This window comes from Musca autumnalis, unplaced genomic scaffold (assembly GCF_047663935.1).
Source record: "Musca autumnalis isolate F117 unplaced genomic scaffold, ASM4766393v1 scaffold_5, whole genome shotgun sequence".
Classification (NCBI taxonomy): Eukaryota; Metazoa; Arthropoda; class Insecta; order Diptera; family Muscidae; genus Musca; species Musca autumnalis.
The window spans coordinates 69,877,809-69,894,555 of NW_027412088.1; the positions used below are offsets into that span (position 1 = coordinate 69,877,809).

At 35.8% G+C, this 16,747-nt stretch overlaps 1 protein-coding gene across 2 annotated transcripts in view; it reads right to left on the bottom strand.

Annotated features, from left to right (window-relative positions):
• The window catches only part of dom (domino helicase), a 77,492-nt gene that overhangs the window by 21,931 nt on the left and 38,814 nt on the right, over nt 1-16,747 (bottom strand). For both annotated transcript variants that reach the window (XM_073955203.1, XM_073955204.1), the window contains exons 9-10: nt 8,168-10,231; nt 2,340-2,558 (exon numbers count right to left, since the gene is read on the bottom strand). In XM_073955203.1, coding sequence (XP_073811304.1) covers nt 2,340-2,558; nt 8,168-10,231 — 2,283 coding nt within the window. The remainder of the gene's footprint in view (nt 1-2,339; nt 2,559-8,167; nt 10,232-16,747) is intronic.

The following is a 16,747-nucleotide window of genomic DNA, read 5'->3' on the forward strand; positions in this document are numbered from 1 at the left end:
TATTCCTTAAAATGTCTACCAATTGCTATTGGCCAAATTTTTTTAGTAAACCATCTTCATCATGAAGATTCATTGGGTGATGCTGTTGATTTTCCGGTGGCAGGTGAACCATTTGAAGCTTGATGTTGTTGCTGCTGGCTTGATGACCTTGGTGTTTTTAGTAGCCAACGATGTAGGGTTGTTATATTACCCGAAGATTTTGTGGGTGTTTCATTTGATGCTTTTGAAGCAGCATGGGAAAGACGCTTATTACTACCAGCAGCAGCTGAAGGAGTTTTGTTTGGGCTACTTGTTGTAGGAGTCTCATCTTCCATTTGTTGTTGTGTTTTATTATGGTGTCTACTCGACGATCCACTACCACCTCCACCACCATGATGACCTGACAAGGGTAAAACTGGACTATCATCTAATTTCCAGAGATTAATTTTCACCGAACCTCTTGAACGTGTACGTGGTGTGTGATGATTGTTGTTATCACTTCGTTGTGGTGTACTTGATGTGATGACATCTGTAGGACCAGCAGTAGTAGTAGAACGTAAACTTCTAACACTTCCAAGAGGGGTTTTCTTGAGAGTTGAATTTAAATTTGTACCACCCGTAGTTGTTTCGTTTTCGTCACTCTCCGATTCGTCTGAAACATTATAGTATGTGGAATTTGTTGTGGTATCTTGGGCTTGATTGTGTACATTCCATGCGTCCATACTGCTGGAATTGCCGCCACCAAGTTCGATGTGATGACGTTGTTCTTCCTCCATATTATCACCAGCTGTGGCATATGAAGATTTGTCATCATTGTCTTCTTCTCCTTCGGCATCATCATCCTCTTTATCTTTGTTATTTTTGGATTGATCTTCATCCGATTCATCTTCATGGGGTTTCATAGTTTTACCACCTCTTGATCTTAGGATTGGGGCACGACGAGGGCGTGAATTGTTCTTGTTTGATGTTTGGGGTTTTTCTGTTTCTTCTTCTTCCTCGTCTTCCTCTTCATTCTCTTCCTCATCCTCTAATGTTTGCTGTTCATCATCAACATCTTCGTTGGTTTCATCATTGTCGTTGTTGTCGTCCTCTTCTTCTTCATCTTGTTCCTGATCTTCAGCAGCTTCATTCTCCTCCTTTTGAGCTGCTTTTCTGGGACTATGTCTTAAAACCCTTCGACTTGGTGCTATGCTATTTCCTCCCGTTGCTCTTCGCTTGGCCGGTGGGGTCTTGCCAGGACTTCTTGTTGTTTTCCTTTTGACTGCTCCTCGATCCCTTGTCCTAGCCATTTCTTGGCGTTTGCGCAAACGCTTTCGAGCAAAGCTTAATAGTTTTTGATTTTTAACACCCGTTTTTACAGTGGATCTAGAACCACTAGTCGTTCTGCTCCTTCTATTGCTATTCTGATCTTTTAATTTTTGTTCACTTAGCTGTGTACGGTTTCCCGCTCTAGCTGCAGCCATTGATGTACGTGTGGTCTTTCTATTGGTTGTATTATGGGAAGTATCCAAAGATTGACGCAAAGATTTACGGCGTACAACCTTAGATGGTTTCTTAGTAAAACTACCACTACTACCGCGCAAAGATCGTAATCTACTGCGACTCAATTGTTGACTTTCATCTAATTCCTCGTCATCGTCTTCGGTATTTTGTTCCTGTTGTTCTACCTCATCCTCAGATTGTTCATTAGTTTCATCTTCCTCCTGGTCGTCTTCTTCCTCCGCATTACTAACCTCATTTTCATTTTCAGAAGCTTCAGCTTCATTCTCGCTTTCATTTTCCTCCTCCTCGTCCTCCTCTTCATCTTCTTGATCTTCATCATCTTCATTCTCATCTTCAATTTCTTCCATTGTATCTTCATTATCATCACTACCACTACCTCCTAATGTCTGATTCTGATCTTCATCCTGACTATTTATATCTTCTTCTGTATTGTCACTATCCTCTTCGATATCTTCATCGCTATCTTCTTTCATACTGCCACCACTAATCCTAGTCGTTCTACAGCGTCTTTGTTGTTGACGTTTTTGCTGCAGCTGCTGTTTATTCCTATCAACGCTAGAGGCAGTCCTATTATGACTATTCTTTTGTACATTCAATTGTTGTTGTTGCCTACCACTAATACGACGCTCACGTCTTGTATTATCGCTGACTTCTGCCTCTGCTGATGCTGCTCCCCTTCTTCTTGATAATCGGACATTTGCAACATTTCTACTATTTCGTATTTCTTGCAAACGCCGTCGTTTGTTATTGACTCTAGCAGCAGCAGCGTTAGTGGCCGATGTAGCCCTATTACGATTTGATCTAGCCATATTTGATCTTTTCCTACTATTCTTAACATTAGTTTTTTGTCTATTAACCTGATTTGTGGCATCCTTCCGTGAATATGTCAGCATTTCTTCATTTTCTGCCTCCTGTTTGAGCATTTCTTCTTCTTTTTGTAAGGCGGCTAAACGATTCGCCTCCCATTCACGTTTCTGGGCCTCAAGTTCTTCTTCAGCAGCACGTAATTGTTCGGCCGTCCAGGCAGCGCCCGTTTCCTCCACAAACCGCATGGCATAACGTTCAATGGGTGAGAGCTGTAAGGAAGAAAATAAAGAAAATTGCGAGAAATTGTTAAATACGGGTTTGAGAAGCATTTCAATTCATATAAGATATTTTAATTTAACCTTAATTTAATTTAACCTAGCGAGTCCTAATATGGAAAAGCTACGTAGTTTTTTAAGATACTTTTTCAAATTCAATCTATTATTTTATTAATGTTCAACGTTGAGTGATATAATTAAGCGTGGATATAAATCGCTTTAACTATGTCTGAACGTCAATGAAACCTTTATCTAGGCATTAAATATTTGCGTCCATAGATATTTCCAATTCGGGTAGCTATCAACAATAAATATTCTATGCCAAAGAAAATACAATACATATCGAACCACTGTAAAAGAATTCAATCCCATAGATATGTTTAACGTTGAGTGATATAATCAGGCGTTAAATATCGCTTTGACTATGTCTGAACGTTAAGAGAAATTTTAATATGGGCATTAAATATTTGCGTTCAAAACCAAACAAAAAAGTTATCAACATTAAATATTTAGTGCCATCAAAGATTATTATAACAAGGGATCTTTCGATCGTCTGAGAAGACAAGTTGTACAAAGTTCACACTCAGCCATGGACCATATGTATTTATTAAATAATTGAGACACATATAAGCTCTATAATTTACCACCACAATATAAATTATCTGAACTCTACTATACTTTCATCTTAAACAAAAAGTTATTAATCTGTATGACGTTGAGTGATATAATCAAGCGTGTTAATGAATCGCTTTAACTATGTCTGAGCGTCACTGAAATTTGATCTGGGCATTAAGTATTTGTGTCAAAAATAAATTACAAAAATATTTCTCAACAATAAATATTCAAGGCCCATAAAAAATATTCGAATATGTAAATAGTTTGAAAATGACCCGATGCAAGGGCTTACATTGTACTTCAAATGCATTGCTTAGAATTAAGAAAATTGTGGGCACGTGATCGCTTACCGAAGTGTTAATTTGAACGGAGACTTGTCGATGCATGGGCCGTCAACGAGCGATAGGCTTAGTTGTCAAGTCTCTGCCGTGATAAAAGGCTATGGTTGACGGTTGACCTTAGTCCCTCCACAAAAATATCCTATGGATTATGCCTCAACCTAACTCTCCCTGGACTATTACAAACATGGACTATGACAGCGTGTGACAAAGAAAAGGGAGGAGACCATATCCCGGAAATCGACGACATATAGTTTAAACAGACTCCTTAACCTCATCGAGGAGAAAGTTCCCCAAAGTTTTAAGGAAAATAGCATCCCGGACGACATTTGGGAAAATGATGAGGCTATGGATACAACTGTGATCTATGTATCCACCTGCAGCCAAAGATGCTTAACCGACCTGTTCCATTGCACCGGAGATATTGCGTCGGACAAATTCGACAAGCCATTACTTCTTAAGGTGTTATGGCCACTTATTGAGCACGAAATAGGTAATTCTTCATGAATTTTTTACCAAAAGTCTACCAAACTTTTTTAGAAGGTTTTGTTTTCATCTGAAAGCTCACACCTTGAGCAACATTTTTTTTTTTTTTTTTTTTTTTGGAACAAATTGAATACTCTACCAGCTGACGGAAAAAATCTGAATTTTTTTTTTAATTGTAAGTTTTTCTAAGATTTAAGAATTTTTCCTATGGACAGGAGCTAATTTAGGGCACGGAAACATTTTTTTAATATAATTTTTTTCTTACTTTAACAAGGGAATTTTCGGCACTTCAGAGGCCCATATCTCGGGAAGTATGGACTTCCCCCCAACAAACTTTATACTTTTGTAATCAGGTAAAGATCTATCTGTGATAAACCTTTCAGATATTTCCGCCAGCTGGTAGAGTATTCAATTTATGCCGTTTTTTTTTTTTTTTTGGAATATATTGCGCAGTCTTCTAAAAAAATGGCCGCCTACGAAACATTGTTTTTAATAAAGCAGTTTGCGATGCACACTGTAGCTAATTACCTTGTCCTTAAGCGAAACGCAATTCAAAAACAACCAATTTAAATTGAAATTAATTGAAAATTTCGATTTAAACTAAAAAAAAGAATTTTCGCCATAAATCTGTCAAAGTAAACAAAGGACAGAGAAGCCATTACATAGTCGATACGTCCGAAGATTTGCTTTACCACCAATGAAACCAGGTAACGTAATTTGGTGACTATGTGGGTTCGAGTCCTCGGCTTTCCTTTTTCACTTGCAAATAATTTCCGATCATCAAGCTTAACTCTAAACGAGAAAATTAATAAAAAATTAAAAGTATATAGCTTAAGGACAAGCTTTTTGGTGTATAATAATCCCCCAAAAACATATGAAAATTGGATCATCCGTTTTCGAACTACAGTGGGCACCGCTTTCAAAAATACCATTTCGAGAAACCGCTCATATCTCAGCTAATTTTTTGTCAGATCGACTCGATATTTTTTGCAAAATATTCTATTCCACATGTTCTTCAAATGGGCCAATAAAAAAAATTTCGATTTTGTAAAATTTGCAAGTGGCCATAACTCCTTAAACAGGAAACATTGGTGTAGGAAATTTGTAATGGAGACTAATCCATCATAAAACGGATGATTTGCCGATACCTTTGACCTCCAAAAATGTTATAGCTAAAGAAGCGGTGAACAAAAATCAATGAAGATCCGAACACCATCAGCGAATGGAAAGAAGTTCGAAAAGAAGTATCCTCAACTTGGTAAAAATTCGTTACATTTACATTTACGTTACATTCACGACCACCTTTACCTAGAAAAATCTCAACTTTCTGCCAAAGAAAAAACAAAAAAAAAATGTTGTTTGTAATCAGTACGACAAAGGTCAAAACGATTTAAAACCAAATATGGTTTTATATTTAAGCTCAAAAGTATTGCGGAGGAGGTACCTGAAGGAATGAACCGCATTGTCCATTTTGGAAGAGGATCTTATTTTGGGAGTCATTCTTTTCGATATATCACACCCACCAGTCATTTCAGTTGGGCACCGTATAATTTAGAGCTTTATGACCATTATATCAGGAAGCATGGAAAAATAATATCGCTGTAAACAGGATCGCAAGGAGTATCTGTGGTAAAAAAAAATTCCACATGAACCTAGAACATTCCTTAAACTGTACTTAAGCAGAAATGTTGAAATTTTGTCAGGGAGGTGTGGACCGATATGACCCATTTACGAACATAAACTAAATTTGGACAAAATATTAACAGATCCAAAGCTTGGGCCAAATCGGTTGCTCTCTTTAAGAATACTTTTTAATATTTGAGTGGGTGCCATTTTTGAACTTTTTCTACGATTCGCAGAAATATTACAATATGCAAAGTTTGGACCAACCGGTCAGTACGGTTAGAGAGATGCCGTGCACATCAGCCACTACACATGGTGGCCGTATGGGTTTCTAAAGATTTAGGTCCAGGAACCATGTACTTGCCTCTGAAAAAACTTGTACTGTCTTAAGATTCGAGAGTATATCTCAGACTGAATTTTTTCCGAAATTTGTGTGTGAGGTACCTTCCATATTCAAACCCGATCTAGGTTTGGTAAAAATATTACAATGTGCAAAGTATGTGTCAAATCGGTAACTACCTTCGAGAGTTATCGTGCGCACCAATTAAGCGAAAAGCTTTGAACTTCTGTGGGGGAGCACTCTACCGATATGGCCAATCTTTGAACTGCGCGCTCCAGTCAGGCAGATGAGCGAACATGTCTAAATAGACACCAAACTGTCTGAAACGGATTTCGTCCAAACATACTTGGGGTCTGTGAGGCACGTTTTGGTCGTATGAAAGTGTATATAAGGCTAAAGCCGTTCAAAAATTTTGAATTTTTGTGCCAAAGATGTCAGAAGAATTAGCACCAATTTTATTTGACTAAGAAATAATCCGGTTTTACTTTATTTTTTACAAAAGAAATAAAAAAAATTGTGAAATTGGGGAGAGGGAAGAAATTCAGCACGGAATTTTTATTCATGATTGCCCTAATTATGATGTAAAGTTTGCCGTGTGATTGCGTGCTCAACCACCAGAAAAACAAAGGGACCGATATGGCTAAAAGGACTCCAAATAGTATAAAACAGATTGTGTCAACGTATGTATTTGGAGTTTAAAAAATCATTATTTTGATGAAGCATATTTTTTGGCCATAAAAAGAGGATATTATTAAAATGGCTTTCCTTTTTCACTTGCAAATAATTTCCGATCATCAAGCTTAACTCTAAACGAGAAAATTAATAAAAAATCATTAAAAATTATCTTCGCCCTTACGGGCAAAATTTCAAAAAATAAAAAACAGGCTGAGCCCGGCTGGGATTTGAACCCACGTCCTTGAAAACATATCAAAAAATGTTGTCACGGCGTGTTAGCGTTCAAAGCCAAAACTCATAACTTCAAAGGCAGCGCAAAAAAAGCGTTTGCCGTGAAGAAAATACATTTCTGTGGCCAAGTATCCGCGTAAATGTACAAAACACATTTGCATTTGAAAAACGATAAGTTCTAGGACTGAGAAGCCATTACATAGTCGATACGTCCGAAGATTTGCTTTACCACCAATGAAACCAGGTAACGTAATTTGGTGACTATGTGGGTTCGAGTCCTTGGCTTTCCTTATTCACTTGCAAATAATTTCCGATCATCAAGCTTAACTCTAAACGAGAAAATTAATAAAAAATCATTAAAAATGATCTTCGCCCTTACAGGCAAAATTTCAAAAAATAAAAAACAGGCTGAGCCCGGCTGGGATTTGAACCCACGTCCTTGAAAACATATCAAAAAATGTTGTCACGGCGTGTTAGCGTTCAAAGCCAAAACTCTTAACGAGAAAATTAATAAAAAAAAAGATATTGAAACCTGTTTGACGTTGAGTGATATAATCAAGCGTAGTAATTATCGCTTTAACTATGTCTGAGCGTCAATTATTAGATTAATCTAAGCATCAAATATTTGTATTGAAAATAATTTATATAAATTTTCAAAAATAAATATTCAATGCTATAGGGTATATTTCACACTCTTCTTTTCACAACCATTCATAGATCCTCGAACAACCCTACAATTACATTAAAGCGATGAGTTTTTGAACTATTGTGGGGTAGGTACACAAACAAATTATCCATCATCAAACTTAATCTACGTTTTGGGAAATATTGACTATGTAAAATGCAAAACTCTCAAGAGTGATCGTATGCATCAACCAGCTACAAGTACTCCTAATCAACACCAAATTGTCTGGAACAACAGATTTTGTCTCACAAAATACGTTAAAGCTGAAGTTATAAAAATATATCTATTTTGAAACATGGCAAAAATCGCTTTAACTATGTCTGAGCGTCAATTATTACATTAATCTAAGCATTAAATATTTGTATTGAAAATAATTGATATCACTTTACAAAAATAAATATTCAATGCTATTCCAACTTGGTGTTTTCTTTCAACAACCAATTTACACCTTTGTTCACTTAGAACCATACATAGCTGCTCCTTTATGACGATACGCTTGTACGCATTCTAGGACTACAATTTTTTAAAGCTATTTTCTCTTACATTCAATAAAAACATATATTTCAAATACCCTTTGAAACCCTTCAAGTTGTTTCAAAATTCCACTTACCTGTTTAACCAAATTTTGCATTTCCAAATCGGCTTTACTCAATTCACCATTACCACCACCTTCAGTGTTTGTGGCAACCTCCTCCAGCGGTATATTTTCATCAAACTCTGCCAAATCGGCTGCAGCTTCTGCTCTGGCGGTTTTAGCTGCCTGGACATCTTGTTCATCCTCGGCGGCGGCCAAAGCACTTTCGAAAGCTTTTAGCGATTGTTTTTCCAAATCAATTTCATTATTCTCAACAACAGTTGATGATGCCGATGATGAGGGAGCCGTTTCACTCGATTGCGATGATGTAATAGCTGCAACACCCGATGATTCTCCTTGCTGTTGTTGTTGCGTGTCCACATTAAACAGATCCTTAATTGTGGAACTCTTAAAGTATGATGTTGTGAAGTTACCACCCTCAATGGCCATATCACTAAGCATACGCTTTTGATTGGCTTTCTTTAAGATGTTTACTTCAATGGTCTTCTCCGAAACCAAGCGATAAATGTGTACATCTCTTGTTTGTCCAATGCGATGACAGCGATCCTGCGCCTGAGCATCCATGGTGGGATTCCAGTCTGAATCGTAAAATATCACAGTATCTGCACCCGTTAAATTAATACCCACACCACCGGAACGTGTTGAAAGTATAAAACAAAAGATGCGTTTGTCCGTATTGAAACGTTCCATAAGAATTTGCCTCTGCTCCACCTTTGTAGCACCATCCAAACGCAAATAAATATGGCCATGATAATTGAGGAAGGCCTCCAAAACATCCAGCATTTTTGTCATTTGTGTGAAGATTAAAACGCGATGATGATTGTATTTCAATTGTTTCAGAAGGCCATCCAATGTCTGCAATTTGCCACAATCATATTGTATGAGACGAGGATCGGGAAATTGTGTGGTCATGGCTGAAATAATTGGATGTAGTAGTGTTAATTTTGGTGACATTTCCCTTTGTATTGTTTGCTCAATGCGACTTTCACGATTCATGCGTATTGAAGCCAAATTATTTACATAAAAACGTATTCGAGGCGCACAAGCGGACGGTACATAGATGACATAGTTCTGGAAAATATGTTTAAGATCTTCACAACGCCTTTCATAACTTTTCAGTATCTTATTTAGAGTCCAATTGTCGTTAGATCTATGCATGGCTGTGTTGCAATTGGTATATCCTCTAGTCTGCCACGTGGAGTATTGCAGTAAACGACTTCCCTCAGAACAATGTTCTATAGATTCACGACAATCGGCACCATAAATTGGTGTGGCCTCAGTACGTCTTTTATTAACATTTGCCATTAGCTTGAGACGTGCCAATCTTTGCTCCTTACGTTGTTGCAAAATATCAGACATATTGAAAATTGGATCCAACTCTGAGGAATTGTCATCATCATCAGCTTCAGTCTTTAATGTAACATCATCAGTAGTAGTGCAGGTATTTGATGTGGTCTTTACTTGTTGGGCCAAAACTTTAACCAAGGCCTTATCGTCAATAAACTTTTCCGTTTTTATACTATCCACCATATCGTCCAAACATAAGGGATCTTGCAAACGCATCTGTTTGGCAGGTGTTGGGCCCGCGGTCGAGGATGTAGACGTCGATGCTGCTGCTGAGGGAATGGAGGATCTTGTTATGGAGCCAGGCGTTATTGGACCCAATTTGGGTAATCCAATTGGATTTATAACATGATTGATACGTTTGTTAATACGATTTATACCAGTATCTGCGGGAATAGCCGAAATTCCCAAATTTGATATATTCGACGTCGCCGTCGTCGTCGGCGGTACTACTGGTACAAATTTATTACCCTCCATTCTCATGGCAGGACTTGCACCCACCTTTACCATTTGTTGACTATGTGAGCTTATGCTCTGTTGCACTCTGGTATCACGTACACGTATATGAAATTTATATTTTCCTGTTGGACAGCGTGGTGGTGGATCCGGTATACTGTCAATTTCTTCTATTAGTTTACGTGGTGCTGCCAATAAACGTGATTTATGTGACACATATGCAGTTAGTGTTAATTCCAATTCAACCAATAGCAGATTAAGGGAGTGTAAATCAATTTGCTGTAAAAGGAAGAAAAAGAAAAATAAAATTATTTTTTGTTGTTGTAAACAAATAGTTCAAACATATAAAAGATATAAAACTAAGTCATCGTTATAACTGAAAACGTAATGTCCAACGTACAATATTGAAACTTTTGCTAGAAAAATATAAAAAAAAAACTAAAAATTACCACACAATGGGGGACTATCTGAATCTGATTTTTTCAGATCGTCTATGAAGACCTCTACAGAGGCTACGTTTCATTCTAATTATATATCCTGTGAGAGTAGAACGCCTCTTAACAATACCTATCACAGAGTTACTATATGATCCCATCTGAAGCTTTCAAACACATTTGCCAACCATTATGCAGAAATATGGCATTTGAGATACACACTTTAAGTGGGTCCTCATGCAGTTTCCGGTAGACACAACCTTTCCAAATACAAAGTAACATCTGTTTCTGGTTATTAATAAAACGAAAAAGTATAAAAAATGTACTCTCTAATAAGAGCTAAAATCGAATACCTTAAGGAAATGACAATCGAGTGGAATTTGCAAAACTTTGCCTATGAAATGCTATGTAATTTACAAAAAATAACATAATTCAAAACTTCTTATGACAAATGTAGTCTAAAATATCTATTCTGGCTGTAAAGCAAGGCCACAATAGCGAAAATTAGTCTGTACCTTTATATAAGCATCAGAGTTATATTTATTTATTTATTTATTTATTTAATTAATTTCAATTCTCTTATGCCCAGTCTTTCGACCTTAAGGCTGTACACTACAATATAATGCCATTATAATTTAAAATTAAGTAATTTAAGGGAGGGATAACAATACTACTCCAAAACGCAATTACTATGTATAAAATTATATGTAGTAATTATAATTAATATATATTGAATAACATTTTGATTGATTGAATTATTATACTCCAGGAAATGAAAGGGATGTAAAACTACTCCATAACAAAAATACAGAGCTTTAGTATAAAATAAATATAAATAAATAATAAAATTGCAATTTTTTTTTTTTTTTGAAATATTTTGATTTAAGTGAAATTTCAAAAATGAAGCATTTAATGCAAGCAATCGAAGAATTTGAACTACTCCAATAACAACTGCGTTCACACATGAATATGAACTAAACCACCAAATCGTTCATAAATCACGAAGTACGGGTACACCCACATTCAAATGTATACGCAGCATATAAATTTTACATTGTCTCATAAAGAAAAATGTTGAGTATTTAGTGGACCATAAAAAAAATTTAAAAAAAAATTATTTAAAACACAAAATTGCAAATAAAGATATTGAATATAAAACATTTTAATTGATCGAATTATTATGCTCCAGGAAATGAAGGGGATTTTAAACTACTACTATACTATATTTAGTTACTTTCGAACCTATTGATTAGTGTAGGAAAGTTTATTTGATGCTAGAGATGTTTTCCATTTCTAAGTTTGTTGTAGGTAGTTGTAGTTTAATCTATTAATACAGACTTTCTGTATAAGAAACAAGCCCGTATTAGCGAGATTATTCATAATTTCTTGTAAGCATTTTAGCGTAGTTACATAACTATAGTTAAAAGAGTTAAGTCACTGATTGAAATGCTATGAAATTTACAAAAAAATAACAAAATAACCCAAAACCAAATGTAGTCTAAAATATCTATTCTAGCCGTCAAGCAAGGCCACAATAGCGAAAATTAGTCTTTACTTTTATATAAGCATCAGAGTTATATTTAGACACTTTCAAAACTATTGAAATTAGTTTAGGAAAGTTTCTTTGATGCTAAAGATTTTTTCCATTTATAAGTGTGCTGCAAATAGTTGTAGGTTGTTGTTGTTTAATCTATTAATACTGACTTTCTGTATATGAAACAAGTCCGTATTAGCGAGATTATTCATAATTTGTTGTAAGCATTTTAGCGTAGTTACTTAACTATAATTAAAAGAGTTAAGACACTGATTGAAATGCTATGTAATTTACAAAAAAATAACAACATAACCTAAAACTTCTTATGACAAATGTAGTCTAAAATATCTATTCTAGCCGTCAAGCAAGGCCACAATAGCGAAAATTAGTCTTTACTTTTATATAAGCATCAAAGTTATATTTAGACACTTTCAAAACTATTGAAATTAGTTTAGGAAAGTTTCTTTGATGCTAAAGATTTTTATACCCTACACCACTATGTGGTAAGGGGTATTATGTGTTAGTGCATTTGTATGTAACATACAAAAGGAAGCGAGATAGACCCATAGTTCCTTCTAGGGATATACATAGAATCACTTTTTGAGTCGATTTATGCATGTCCGTCCGTCCGTCCGTCCGTTCGCAACATACAGGTCGCATTTGTTGACCGATTTCGCTGAAAATTGGGGAATACCATTTTTTTAGCCGTCGGAAGATCAAGTTCGAAGATGGGATATATCGGTCCACGTTTTGGTATAGCCCCCATATAACGGTACCCCCCGATTTACGGTATTTTGACGTTTTCAGCTACATTTTCAGACCGATTTGGCTATAATTTGACATTTAGGGTTCTTAAGTGTCAATATACATATATAACAAAACTTGTGGACATAGGTCCCCGTTTTGGTATAGCCCCCATATAACGGTGCCCCCCGATTTACGGTGTTTTGATGTTTTTAGCTACATTTTCAGACCGATATAGCTATATTTTGACACTTAGGGTTCTTAAGTGTCAATAAACTTATATAACCAAACTTGTGGACATAGGTCCACGTTTTGGTATAGCCCCCATATAACGGTACCCTCCGATTTGCGGTATTTTGACGTTTTTAGCTACATTTTCAGACCGATGAAGCTATAATTTGACATTTAGGGTTCTTAAATGTCAATAAACTTATATAACAAAAGTTGTGGACATAGGTCCACGTTTCGGTATAGCCCCCATATAACGGTACCCCCGATTTACGGTATTTTGACGTTTTTAGCTACATTTTCAGACCGATTTAGCTATATTTTGACACTTAGGGTTCTTAAGTGTCAATAAACTTATATAACCAAACTTGTGGACATAGGTCCACGTTTTGGTATAGCCCCCATATAACGGTAACCCCGATTTGCGGTGTTTTGACGTTTGTAGCTACATTTTCAGACCGATGTAGCTATAATTTGACATTTAAATTTATTAGGTCTTTAAATAAATGTACCAAATTATATCGAAATCGGTTCAGATTTGGATATAGCTCCCATATATTTTTCCGCCGATTTGGCGTATTTGATGCTCCGATTTTGATGAAATTTTGAATGTGTAACTGAATTCGGTCTCAAAATAAATGTCCCAAACTACATCGAAATCGGTTCATATTTGGATATAGCTCCCAAATATATTTTCGGCCGATTTGACGTATTTGCTGAAAACACGCTATTTACGTGCAATTTTGATGAAATTTGGAATGTGTGACTGAATTTAGTCTATAAATAAGTGTAACAACTTATATCGAAATCGGTTCAGATTTGGATATAGCTCCTATGTATATTTTCGCCCGCTCTGTCTAATTTTGATGAAATTTGGGATGTGTATATATATGTATATAAATCAGTTCAAATTGATACATATCTCCTATATTTTACATATTCACAGTGGTGTAGGGTATCATATAGTCGGCCCCGCCCGACTATGATCCTTTCCTTACTGGTTTCCATTTATAAGTGTGCTGCAAATAGTTGTAGGTTGTTGTTGTTTAATCTATTAATACTGACTATCTGTATATGAAACAAGTCCGTATTAGCGAGATTATTCATAATTTGTTGTAAGCATTTTAGCGTAGTTACATAACTATAATTAAAAGAGTAAAGTCACTGATTGAAATGCTATGTAATTTACAAAAAATAACAACATAACCCAAAACCAAATGTAGTCTAAAATATCTATTCTAGCCATCAAGCAAGGCCACAATAGCGAAAATTAGTCTTTACTTTTATATAAGCATCAGAGATATCTTCAGAAGCGTTCAAAACCATTGAAGTTTGTTAACGAAAGTTTCTTTGATGCTACAGCTTTTTTCAGTGTGCAGTCAATTGTAGGTAGTTGTAGTTTAATCTATTAATACTGACTTTCTGTATATGGAACAAGTCCGTATTAGCGAGATTATTCATAATTTGTTATTAGCATCTTAGCGTAGTTACTTAACTATAACAACAAGAGTTAAATCACTGATTGAGATGCTTGAAAAGACTGCAATCACTTCAGAACTATAATTTTTCAAAATTATAATCTAAAAAATATAATCTGGAGTCCAATATATCTATTACGGCTGACACAATAGCGAAAATTAGTCTTTACATTAATTTAAGCATCATTTTGAATCCTTAACATACATGACATTCTACAATTAATGAGTTTATGCATGTTAATGTTGATGATCTATAGCATCAACATTTAACAAAATAACTATTTCTAGAAACCCTTGTAGTTTAATCTATTAATACCGATTTTTGATTAAATCAAATCCATATTAGCGAGATTATTCAATCGTTAATATTAGCATCTTAGCGTAGTTCATTAACTATAACAAAAAAGTTAAATCACTGATTGAGATGCTGTAAAAAAAACTAGCAAAAAAGTAGGCACTTAGGTACTTTTGGTATGTATAAAAGTTCTTTTAAGTCATTTGAATTTCAATGCTAAGTTCGATCGTTTTGAGTCCTCTTATTATTATGGCAGCAAATTACGAGAAAAAAACTTGTTCCTATTTCGAATAGAGAGTCGTCAGACGGACCACTCCAACTAATGGAAGAATGGATGTGTTAACCTTAGCATGCAACCCCTGCTAAGGTTAAACAGGCGGTGGAGAAGACTCAGATTCTCAGGCATAGTTTTATATTAATTTTCAGATATATTTGGTGATTCCATATAATTATAATTATAAATAATTTCATATAATTATAAGATCCACAAATAAGTGGATGAGCGGTGGGAAACATTGAGAAGCTCAGAGCAAAAAAGTTATACTATCTATTTAGGGAGTAGAAAAGGTTGAAGCGGAAAAAATGAGGCCTACAGACGGATGTTAACACTGAACAATGTCTTTTGGACAACAGGTTCCAGGATCCGTCATATTGAAACAAAGTTGCATGGAATCGCCAGTAGAGGTTCCGGAGCACTACATAAATACCATCACAAAATTAACGTCAACATGATCAACAACCAGCTGTGGAAAAATTTTTTAGGTACGTACGTAAGATCCGTAATCAACTGCATAAATGTGAACCCTAAATTGAAATTGACTGCAAGGAAACGTCAGTAGTAGTTCCCGTAAACTACACAAAGAACATCGACATTGTCAAAAACACCGTCCAGAATTAATTTAGAGGGTGTAGGGAACAATAATTTTCATATAATTCAAAAACTTATGTTTAAGTATTTTGTCTTTCAAACAAGTAAAAAAGTATCAGTCAGCTTTGCCGACAGAGATATACCCTCCGCCTGTGTATATTCAAACAATTTTTTCCTAAAATATGTACGTATTTAGGGGGTTTTAACAATTTTGGGCGTTTGAACCGACAAAAATGTTGATTAGGATTAAAGATCAAAAGTTTTGCGGAGGAGATACTAAAAGGAATGGATCGACATTGACCGTTATGGATGTGGATCTCCAGCCACACCATATGGTGCCATAGGGGGTTTTTACACTCTTCGGGTTGTTTGCTCAAGAAGTATGGACTTGCCCCTAAAAAAACTTTTACCATCGTAGTTGAAGCAGCGAATGCAAGTGGCTTCAACAAAAATCAAAGTGATTCGAGAGCAGGTCTTAAAGTGAACTTATCCGAAATTTTGTGTGGGAGGTACCGGATGGAGTGGACAAATATAGTCCATATTTGAACCTGATCTATATCTGGTAGATATATTAGGATGCGTAACGTATATCCCAATTCGGACACTCCTTTCAAGAGTTACGAACAATTTTTCCGAACATTTTTGAACTTTTGTGGGGGTGGTACCTGAAGGAGTGGACCGATATGGTTTATCTTCAAACTTAAACTATGTTTGGACAAAATATTACTAAGGCAAATTTTGGACCGAATCGGCAGATCCGTTCGAGAGTTATTTTGCGCTCCAACCACCTCACACGGTGTCATAGGGTTTTTTTTTGCAACTTTCATGCTATTTTCTCAGGAAGTGTGGACTTGCCCCTGATGAAACTTGTACTGTCGTATGGAGGGCAGTGAATACAAGTTGCTAAAACAAAAATCAAAGCGATTCGAGATATGGCCCTAAACTTAACTTTTCCGAAATTTTGTGTGGGAGGTACCCGAAGCAGTGGACCTATTGTGACCATATTCGAACTTCATATTACTCTGGTAGAAAGTTTACGCTATACAAAGTATGGAACAAATCCGTCACTCCCTTTAAGAGTTATCGGGCGCACAAACTTTCCGAACATTTTCGAACTTTTGTGGGGGAGGTACCGGAAGCAGTGGACCGATGTAACTCATCTTCGAACTTAAACTAAGTTTGGGCAAAATATTACGAAAGCCAAAATTTGAACC